This window comes from Blennius ocellaris (genome assembly GCF_963422515.1).
Source record: "Blennius ocellaris genome assembly, chromosome: 9".
NCBI lineage: Eukaryota > Metazoa > Chordata > Actinopteri > Blenniiformes > Blenniidae > Blennius > Blennius ocellaris.
The window spans coordinates 25,128,052-25,140,130 of NC_137658.1; the positions used below are offsets into that span (position 1 = coordinate 25,128,052).

At 40.5% G+C, this 12,079-nt stretch overlaps 1 protein-coding gene across 7 annotated transcripts in view; it reads right to left on the minus strand.

The window, feature by feature from the left end:
• Positions 1 to 12,079, minus strand: part of diaph2 (diaphanous-related formin 2) — a 391,722-nt gene that overhangs the window by 65,710 nt on the left and 313,933 nt on the right. For all 7 annotated transcript variants that reach the window (XM_080502643.1, XM_080502646.1, XM_080502644.1 and 4 more), the window contains one exon: positions 5,669 to 5,833. In XM_080502643.1, the coding sequence (XP_080358769.1) occupies positions 5,669 to 5,833 (165 nt within the window). The remainder of the gene's footprint in view (positions 1 to 5,668; positions 5,834 to 12,079) is intronic.

A 12,079-nucleotide genomic window follows, 5' to 3' on the forward strand; every position in this document is an offset into this window, starting at 1 on the left:
TTGCTCTAATCAAACAGCACCACTAATTACCATAGCACTCAATGTGTGTTCACTGTTCTCCTATTTATCCCTTTGCCATTCTCTTTGGAGGCCACTATTTTGCCACTGGCGAAAACTGATCCTATCAGGTCTCATTTTCTTGCCAACTCTGTAAATTGTACAAGCGACTTCCGAGGGGAAACGATCCTCATGGGATGTGTTTTCAAAAGTATTTAGTACAGAAAACTGCTTTTAAACCACAGTGAGATCTGTTCAGCTCAGTTATTCTGTACGAACGCAGACAAAAACAAAAACAATCCGGGCTGTGTCCTGTGTACTCTCATCTACATAAGATCAAGGTAGATTAATTACAAAAGGATTTTAGGTTTCGGTGGAAACACATCACTTTTGGCCTTCATATTTCATCATCCCTTCCTTAAGTGAAGCCCATCACTGTAATTACAGTGGCACAAAGGATTAATTATTTATTCCGAATGAAAACCATTTTCAATAACTTTGATTTGTGGCAAACAGTAGATGCACATGTCTACACACACGCACATGCAACATGGCACATTAATCTCTTTGGTCCATGGCATCATTAAGCAGGAGCAGCCCAGGACAGCAAAACTATTGCATTAGGTAACAAATGAATTTTGGTGTGTTTCTATTCAGCCATACAAAAACATGCATTTTTAACACCTAAGCACAGAGGCAGATTTATCACACTATTGTTTACAAATAATCTTTTTATTTTGGATCCTCATTTCATGGCCTCTCTTAAGTATATAAAGAGCAGAATTCTAAAAAGATGGTAATAACTACTTTTGTAATTATTGTTTAGGATTTGCTTTGACACATAATTTTGTTGAAAGCCTCAGAAATGTTCGGATCCAGAAACAAAAATGTGTTCTTAATTATTGTAATGCAGCAAGGATGATATTTTTTTTTTTAATGTAAAAAGATAAATAAGAAAGAAAGAAAGAATAAATAAAATTTAAAACACCATCATAAAATGTCTAACTTTTGATTATGTAAGGTCATGGTTGTTATGTATTATAGTAAGGGTTCTACTTTATAACACCTCATTAACTATAAATAAATGTATACATCTGGATGTCATGTTTACGAGAAGCCTCGCTGCCCTGGAGACTGAGGAGGAATATGTGCTACCGGAGATGTTTTTGCTGCACATACAGATCAGCGGATGTATGAATAAAAAGTCAAAACATTTGAATTATGTGTGGTTTTGCATTATAGACCTTTAATGGTATTCAGGATTGTCAACAAGACTACCAAGGCGTACATTCTCACATTCAGGCGCACAGCGGCCATGAGATGAAGTGAGCGCCCGTCACACTTGTGGCCTCTGGTGCGTCTGAGGAGATTATAACCACTCCTTTGTCTATAGCGAGGAGAAAAACTGAATGCTGTGTAACCCACAGGTCCTCTCGACCAACAAAGGCCAGGCAGAAATTTCCCTTTCCAGGTCTGTTCTTTCAATAATTCATGAAACGTGTTTGCTGTTCTTCCTTGACCCTGCACAACACAATACATCTCCCACAGCATGGCTCCCCTCCCATGCATACAAGTGTGTCAGTCCAATGAGGGAGTAATAAGTATTTCCAACTGCTCAGTTGCACCGCCGATCTCACACGGAGAGTGTCACTGCTATATCTCATTTGAATTTTACAAACACTGCAACGCCTGGGCTTTAAGCTGCAAATGTGTTTATTAGCCATCTGTTAGACTGTTTGCTGGGGTGTGGAGGGAAATGGCTTCAAGAAGTTATAGGTTACAGATTGCGAGACTTCTGCTCTGTGGTATACATGTATTCCCATATTGATAGGTGACCTCCAAAATCTGGTGCAATGAATTTAATGACTGTGTCACGCTGGTGCGAGGAGAGACACTGACAGTGAGTCAGCATGACCATGGAGGGAGTGGCTCAGGGGGGAGACGAAAAACAAAAAGATCTTCAGCCTCGCCAGCATGCGCACGATAAATTCTCATATTGTGAGGGAATTAGGAAGCTTTAGAGATACCACATGGGCTCAGAAGTAGATTGATGCGCCCACACATAGACACACGCAAATCGTCATTCTAATCTCTTAGATGCTCGATCTTGCTACTTTGCGGTCCCGGTCTGGGTCTTTTGGTCTTATTAGAAAGTCACTCAATTAACAGGGAAGACTGTTTGCTCATCCCAGCCCATCTGCTGCGCTTTGATAACTCATTAATGAAAAAAATCCTCACCCCCATGCTCCTGGTCAGGATTACATACACAGACCCTACGATTGCATTTCACTCATACTCTATTTCAGAATATGGCAGCGAGCGGCATTAAATTAAAAAATTGTTGGACTCTTCGAATACTGACTCCATGTAGTGAAATCAAATAATATTTCATTGGGTGGAGAGGAGAGAAAAAAAAAGAGAATGGGTTGGGTGTGAGGGAGAGAAAGAGAATGAAACAGAAGGAAAACAGAGTTAATGGATTCTCTTATCAGTTACATTCAGTTCTGTGAGGACTGTCTGTCAATGCGTTTACTCAAATGCCTTATGTCGGTCGGGTGCATTAAGCCTTAGCTTTTTAGTAAAAGCAATTTAGGGTGACTGTATTGCAATGGGATTCTTTAATACCGGGGATGCTTTGTGCTGTGAATGCATTACACAAGGCAACGCGACGCAGACGGAAGTTCGCAGAGATGTTTTGTCTGCGTCAGACAGCTCAACGTCTCAATACTGAAATACAAGTCTGAGGCACAAACAGGCGTAACAAGAAGTTAAACTCAGTTAAATTATTCACTGATGAGCAGTCATATCGTTCATTTGATTTGCCATTTGGAACAAATTAACACTTGATGTAGGTCGACGTTTCGTAAAGACAAATAAATAGTAGACATCCTTCCTAAATTCATTCACAGAGATTAAAAATAAAAAGAAGAAAAAAAACCGAAGCAAAAATAGGCTTTGGTTGAGCACTAAAAGAGATAGCCCACTTGTTTTCACAGGGTGAGAAAATATAAAACAACATGCAAGTGAAAACAAGCATTGATTCCTTGTGCTCTGCTAGCAGATGGGATTAGCCTTTCTGTCAGCAGAGCTGAAGAGCCAAAAACTATAAATAATATCTGAAGAATATGGTGATTAAAGGATTGTTTTTATGTGAATATATTAACTTATAACCAGACTCTACACGCCTCCATTCCATTCACCACCCTCCCTTTAACCATGGCAGGGAAGTTTAAATCAGTAATAAAAAATTCATACGCAGCTATTTGCTTGAGAGAATAATTTATTTTCTTGGGTGGATTTCTCTTCTTCAGACTTGCTACACTGGAATCCTTGCGAGAGCGTTGTGTTGAGTGCTGGTGCACTTTGATCAGTGGGAATGAAATGTTGGTTTCTCATGGGGATCATGATAAACAGAGGGGAAGGATTCAGACAAGGGGACCTTGTAATTCACGGTAATGGATTGTGAAGACTGAGAGTATGCCGTCTGGACACCATGTCATCATCCTGACACCAGGAACTTTTGGGGCGGTGCCAAGAGGGAAAGATCGGCTATAGCGAGCAGAAAAGCTAAAAAATGTTTGACAGACTAACCGGGAAAAAACAAGTCTCTCTTTCTCTGCCTGTTGAGCTGATGTGATGTTTTTTCTTCTTCTAATTATTAAAACTTCTATTTTTGTCAATTTTCATGGCAGCAAGATATACGGATTACCTAAATTATTGTAAATTTCATACCAATTTCATGTCTTATATTAACTCCATAAGTGAAACATTCCTTACCTGTAAAAACTAGAATGTATTGGCTTTGTTAAAAATTTCAATGTTCCACAAACTTTATCGACAATTGTGGAGCCTTGATTTATCACAGGGAAAACATTTTAGGAATATATCTTTTTTTGAAGAGTGAAAGTGTCCCATAATTCCAAATTTAGCACATCTTACATATTTGAGAGAAACCTTTTCCAAGTCACACAGAAACAATTTCAGACTCTCAGGTGTAAAGTCAAATGCAATTTCATCAACTCCATGTCTCAGTCAAATCTCAGCCAAAGTATTCCCGAGATTCATTACCCCGAACAAAATTCAGCACCATGGAGTGTCCTGCAGTGACAGCACCTGCACGCACACACACACACACACACACACACACACACACACACACACACACACACACACACACACACACACACACACACACACACACGCCAGCTAATACAACTTCATTTAACGGGTTAAGAAGCTTGCCCAAGCCTCTTTTATCTGTAAGACATGCACACTTTCCTATTCTTAGCATTCCTTCTTGTGAATAATATATTCTAATCTGTTTTATAACATTTTCTTTCAGCTCCCAATTTAGTACTAGAAGTTTTAAAGCAGTACAGTGAGGAGGAAAAAGTTTCCGTGTCTACTCCTGACAAAAAGTCATGTCATATTGTGCAGCTTTTAGTATTTAGCACTGTTTTAAATTTGCATGTAAAACACGTAAAATGTTGTTAGAAACGTTTCAGTTCCTCTGACTCTCCAGCATATCATAATTCTCACATTTCTTCAGCTCCGTGTTCACATAAAATGTGTTAAATGAAAAATCTGAATACATTTGCACACAATAATGTTTTAAAACTATGGCTAAGTTAAATATAGCCTGATGTCGTGTTCACTTTGCCTTCCCTACAACAACCTTACAAACTGAGATTGAAATGAATTGGAAAAAGAAACTTCTTAGCCAAAGCTATATTTTCGACAAATGGAAAGAAGACCTGTGTCAGGCACAATGGCATTACGATTCACTAAAATGATGTGTGGAAGGATATCTCACAACAGGTGAGCATCAGTCATTTTCTGCAGTGAACAAAGCCTGAAGACGAAAGACTGAAGCGTGTCAGGGTCAGCCGAGGAAATCTCAAGACTACAATACCAAAGTGGCAAGAAAATATGGCACAATCTCTTGAACCACAAATCTTCTGAATTATTCACATTAGTAAAATGAATCTCTGTGACGCACTGCTGGATGGCTGAGAAGGAAATGCTTCTTCCTTTGTTGTTGTCTTCTAAGGTAAAGTTGTGTCTTGTCTGCTTTGAGATCTGTCACGTCTGAGAAACTAACCCAGGTGATGTCACTGCAGGTCTTTTGGGATAGAAAAAAAATAAAAAATGAAGAGGACTTTTTAAGTTTGAGCCTGATTTTTGAACTCGGAAGTGCTGAAAGATGTGAGCGTTTAAAAAGATATGAAAGGTTGCGATGCTGTTTGCTTCCAAAGCTGGACTGATACTCTGGAATACAATACAGAATATTTCAGCCTCCACAGCTTTGATTTGACATTTCAGTTTTTGGTCCTTCACCACGAGACCCTCAACTTTATGGAAATACAGTTCTACATAATTGGCGTGTCCTTTTAACATCCAGCTTCATCTACAGAAGTATAACACTGTGTTTTCACACAAGTTGTCATCATCTGTCAGGACCTGCTCAAAGTCTAATGAAAATGTGTGCATGTGTAGCACACAAACTCTGTTCTCAATTAATTGACACCAAATGTGGGCAAGGGTGTGCAAAAGCATGCGCATGTGTGGGTGATCACTGTGTGTGTGTGTGTGTGTGTGTGTCGACTCTGAAGGACGGCAAACATCAGACTGTTCATGTGCATGCATACCAACTGCAAGTCTTCACACTCACCAGGAAGAGGTTGCGGAAGTTGGCCAGTTGTCCGAAGAAGTCTTCCACGCTGACCAACTGGGGGTCAAAGGCAAAGTAGCTGCCGATGCTCTCGTAGAGTTTCTGCATGTTCTTGTGCATGGTGGACAGTTTTTCGTACTGCTCCCTGGCATGCTTGCAGAAACCGTGAGAAGGATGGAGTCAAGGAAAAGTGAGAAGAACTCAGACAGACACAAAACATATTTAGAAGATACTGATGAGTGGCGAAACCTCACAAATATGTTGACCTGTGGAAAAACAAGCCATCGTAAAAAAAATTATTACCCTCAAGAGCTTTATAGAATTTTGAAAGCCCGCCTATGTCAAGGTCAGCAAAACAAAACATTGGATAAGGAAGGGTCAGAGGCAATCTAATGTGCCATTACAATAACCTCTCCATCTCACTGTGTAGTCAATGGCATGGTGAGCTAATAGCTGCAGCCCTGGAGTAATGGAAAGGTGTTCTGTAGTCAGCAGCATGACACAGATGGTTGCTGGAAAAGCTGATTGCAGTCATTGTTCTATTGTTTCTCACAACAACAGTGGGGTCAGGTTGTTTTGAACCTCACAGCTCACGTCGCACTGTGTAATTTACTGAACAGGCGGAGCACTTTTCTCCTGGTGAATGACTATTGACAGCCGGCATCAGTTAAGCATTATCACAGCAGCCATTGACCTCATGCAGACTGCACTTGGACACTCCAAGTCTCACAGTCTGGGTGGAAGTACAACACAACACACATACATCAACCTGTATGCAAAAACAGACAGAAAAAAAATAATATGCATTCAACAATTTTCATCTTGGCTCTTAAGAGGCTATAGCTACTATTGTTCGTCTGTCTGCAATGGCACGGAAAAACTACTCTAGAGTGCCAGGAAAATATGTCTTTGGATCTTGAGCTATATGCTAATACCTGCCACTGATAATAAGTACTATGTGGCATCAAATGGGTGGTCAAACAGTCAGAAAAGTTTAAAAATAACAGAAAGTTTACATTGAAATGCTTGTGCATCAATCTATCATTAATCCAGCATCAATCTGGTCAAGAGATTCTTAAACAGACAGAAGAAGAGAGACATAAACCAGAAGAATGAATTCTGGACCAGAAGGTCTCTTCATCCCACAGGAGAGAACACATTGTAAATAAATTAATGCAGAAACACCTTCAGAATCTATGCGCTGCTGAACTACACGGAATGACGGAGACATACAGACAATCATTTTCAGTGTTTGCGTACATGCTTTTGTGTTCCACACATCGACCGACCCACAATGAAAGCAACAGTTAGAAAACAAGGCCAAGCACGCAGTCGGTTATTTTGTGGGCAGCACAGGTAAAAAAAAAAAAACATGGGATGGAAGATACTCCTCCCACATCAAATGCAGCCTCACTGAAATGATAAGTATGGCCCCAGGTGGCATTTGCAGTGATGACTCAAAAAAACTACTTATAGCAAAAATATTTCCAACCTGAACTGGACAGGAGAATCACACTTTAGAAGGCAATCACCCATCTCACTCTTCCTTTGACTGACTTATCATGACATTCATACTCCAACACAAACCGACTACCTGTGCTTAACCTAACCAGTCCCACCAAAACACAGTCCAAAGAAAATCCAGACAACACAAGAGGTATTTTCGTCTTGCTCTGTCTGGTTTCTTTCCAAGCACACAGGACAACGGCACAGGACTTCTTCTCCCATAAGACAGAAGCATTAATGGCATCTGGCTGTACCAAAACTACAGATGAAGAAAAAAAGGAGTCTGTTACTTCTTCCCAACATTTAGCCACAAAAGCTGAAGCTACCTGCAAGGGTATGGAGAATGTATTTTTCAAAGTTAACATTGTTGCAGGATTAATATTCATGTTGAGTGATTTATTTATTGTTAATATCAGCTCGACTGAATGTCCATCCATCAGATCTAGAACTGGAGTCCCTCCCGGCCCAGATTGGCAGAGTTGTGCACCTAACAGGTGGCCAGTCCATCACATGGCTCACAGAGACACACAGTCACACCAGCAGTGATTTAGACTTCAACCACGACATCACCACTCATCTTGTTAACAATTAATAAACAATGTGAGACAAAGATGTATGACTAGCTGCCAATCACAGACATTTTTTCCTTACTCTTATGGTGAGTGCTAATCTCAGTTAATCACAAATTAGTATTGTCCACTGCACTAATAGAACATTACAATTTACTGTCATTTGTGACCGATCATACACATTATGGTTTCTCTTGGAATAGAGATAGAACCTTGGATTGGCCTTGGAGTATGTGTGGGTGTTGCATGGCTATTACGGATGTCATTGCAATCACTATTATGATTTGGACCTGGAGACACATTGTGCTTTCTGTACTGCTTTTTAAACATTATATGCAGCCATGTATTCAGAATGAAAATCAAGGTGTTCACTGATAAAGCTCTGTGCAAACCCATTTACTCAAAATACAAGTCCTAAGTTTGCCAGCTGATGGCAACATATCTGTGAAGATTACCTGGTGGGTGCTGAACACTCACCCCATGGCAAAACCAGGGGACCTTTCTGTGCTCTACATATCTGTGAATGCATTTTCTATGGGTACGACGACTCCTCCCACAGTCAAAAAAACACACAATCTAGGCTAACTGATGACTTTAAATGGACTGCAAAAATGACTGAGCGCGCATGTCTCTGTCTGTCAATGTTTAAATAAAAGATGTAGATGTTTACATGGAAAGACTTTGCAGGGTCAGATATGAATTACAGGCAGAAGTCTGGAATTGTTAGTGATAATATTTGTAATATTTGAGAACATTTTCTTCTTTCACTTGAAACAAGACTGTCTATGTAATTGAGAATTCATACACTGATAGTGATACATAAAGTCATTGTGCTGTGCCTTGTGTTAGATTTGCCAAGACAGAAGCTTTCTTTGCATCCTGGGTACAGTTCTAGGCAATTAGCACTCATATATTGTTGCCCTGGCAACATACACAGGCTGGTGGTACAGCATGTGGCCTGTGATTGCCAGGGCCAAACAGTTATCAAGCTATTGCTCTTTGTGAGCAATCTGCCATTATCATGCGGAAGCTCATGCTCTTATACAATGCCATTTATCTGTTCTTTGTGCTTCTGTTCTGTCATCTCGGCCTACATCCACATCCAGGTCCAGGAATTGTGTATCTGTCAGAGAGATAATAACTTACAAATGTTTTGTCTTTTTATGTGTGGATATGAATAAAACATGTACATGTGCCAATGTGTGTGTGCATGCGTAAGCGTGTGTGTGTGTGTGTGTGTGTGTGTGTGTGTGTGTTAGTGTGTGAGAGATATAACTGGGCACTGTCCAGATAGGCTGGTTGGATTACTGCCTTGCAAACAAGCATTTACCAAACCACAGTCAATGGTTAGCTGCAAGCTCACACGTGGTTTGAAAGACAGATTGATCCCTCTGTCTTTCATCTTTCTTTCTCCATCTTCACGTCTGCCTGGTTCTGATTTACCCCCTTTGCTTCTGTCAGACTGCTATTATCTCTTCTTTTGAAAAGTTCCTCCTGCTCACTCCACTTGTATGTGAAAACTCAAGGGCCTACCGGATAGACGTAACAGAAAAAAAAATTAATAAACCGTTGCAATGGGAAGATCTCTTTTCACAATTCAAACTTTTCTACAATTCAAACAAACAAACAAACAAACAATTCAAAGTTGTCTACCGCATTGCAGTAGTTGTTTGGTAAAGTCTTAAAATGACCTTTGTGAGGATAAACAGTTGCTCTGGTCCGGTTGACCCAAGGAAAGGTACCCTCGATACCTACACTAAAAATACCAGTGCAGTCAATTATAAGTGCTGGACTGAGAGTAATTTAGACACTCAATTTTGCCTAATTGGTCAATATGCAAAATGCACTGCAGAGGATCAAGTGATGGTTTTATGATTATAAAAACAGTCAGACCTGAGCAAACAGGAAGGCAATACTAATGTCTCCATTTAGGAGCAAACAGCTTGTTGATATAATTCAACTGTGGCACAGAGGAAGCGCTATTAACAATATTTACATACAATATCGACTGCACAGCATTGATCGAGTCCAGAGTGCCTCGAGCTCAGGAAATGTCCAGGTCGCAACTGTTGCCTCTCTTGCAGAACGGCAGTTAAAAACACTGAGGCAACGGTTGCTTCTGAGGCTTGTTTGTGGCCTGTGGCTCATGGCTCTGTGTGTTCCTCTTTCTCTACTTCAGCCCCCCTTTGCCAGCTCACTCAAAATACCCATGTATGCACACGCAGTGTGGTAGATGTGTCCCACTGGGGACTGGACTGAGGCTAGCTGGGCTTTTGCTTCTTGTATTTCCACATCAAAGACATGTCATATTGATGGAGCCTGACGCACACTATCCTGCAGCAACACGACCGGTACGGTGGAGCCTTCATCCAGTGTGCACAGAAACCAAACACACACACACACACACACACACACACACACACACACACACACACACACACACACACACACACACACACACACACACACACACACACACACACACACACACACACACACACACACACACACACACACACACGCACAGTAGTGCATGTGGGGCCTTTTCAATGGCATAAAGGACTCACTGATCCCATTACACTCTCTTTATCTTCACCAACTTCATAACCCTAACAAAACTCAAACCTTCGCCTTAAAAACATATATTTCCTTAAATCTACATAAAGCATGACGAGAGCAAGAATTTTGAATTTTGGTTTGACATGGTAGATTTGACCCACAAGCTTGGAGGTCTCAAAGTTATTGAACTCAACAAAGAGAAGCATATAATGGGATGCACACGCACGCACTGGACGCATGCACCACTATTCTCTGAATGTATTTCTGTCTGTCAGGTTGTCTGTTCTCTTTCTTCTCTTTGTTTCTCAAAGTCACTGTAGCCCCTCTTTTCTCTCCTTCTACAACGATAAATCTTTCTTTTTCTTTTCATTTCATCCTGTCCAAAACTGTCTCCAACACAGTCCTCTCATAATTCTTTCTACATTTTTCATTGATAGTCTCACCATTACATTCTCTCAAAAAAGACAGAGCTCCCTCTTTTCTCTCCCACTCAGTCAACTTTTAGAAGAATCCTGTTTGAGCTGTTCCTGGCATCCGTGTCACTTGGGCCTGAAGCTGAGCGAGGAGCGGAGGAAATGGGTCTCAAGGTAAAGCATCATGCAGCCTATGGTTGCATCAACCTGGTTTGTCAGTTTTTGCTCTTCTCTTCAAGCCGTCCTCAGAGGAGGGCTCCTGCCTGCACTTCCTGAACACTAAACTTCAAGGATGCCAAAGCAGGACAGTTGCTTCAGGGCTGGAAGGGCCCACAGTTACAAATGTGGATCTTGCCAATGATATCTGTGGAGACTTCAGCGGATTTAGCATAACCGGACAGATTAGTGGATTTTTTTTTTTTTATATTGGCATTTTATAGCCTTTCCTATGACTTTTTCTTATCTAAACATTTGCCCTATCAGACCAATACATGGCCATTCAAGTTGTGATAACGATTTTCTCTGAAATTTTCCCCCTGCATGCATACAATAATATACAATAGTCTGTTGACAACAATCTGAGGTGATCTCTGATGTCAAGAAACACTGAGCTGTGACATTACCTGAATTGACCGTACTAAGCCTTTAAAGGCCCAATCTGCAATGCTTTATATCTCTTTGAAGCATTCATCATTCATTTGAAACAGTCCAGACAAATTGAGAAAACACCCGTCCCAACATAACCCTAAGGATAGATCATATGTATCTGTCAGGATTTATGCTAAACGCAGAATTCCCCATTAAAAATGACTATCTCCATGGAAACGGGGAAAAACATAACTATTCTGAAACGCTGTGACTGCAGATGTGAACAGTCACCATAACAATTCAGCTTCATCATCTGTCCATACAAATGTCAACTGCACCCACTAGTGGCTGAACACAGTTTTCAAAATGTTGCTGTGTCAACGCGAAACTTTTCTGAAATGAACATACAACAACAAAGCGATTTCCACTCGAAACGTTGCAATGTAAACAAGGCCGATATAGTCTTCTATCTATAAAGACAGACCAGGTAACAAAACTGCACATGGCAATTAGCTACTACAATTTCAATTGAAATAAAATCCCAGTTGTGGAATTCTGCCAGCTCACACAAAAGTACTGCTCCTGAAAACTTATTTGCAGAATGTTCTCATGTACGATGCTGAATACCTTTTTCTCTGAAACAAGTAAAACATTCCTAAATAATCAACAGGATTTGATAAAAGTCCTGACATCACCTCCAAGACATCCATCTACTGTATAGCTGGAGGGATGTCGAAGTTAGCCAACTCAGCAACTTCCAGTGTTGTAATGAAATT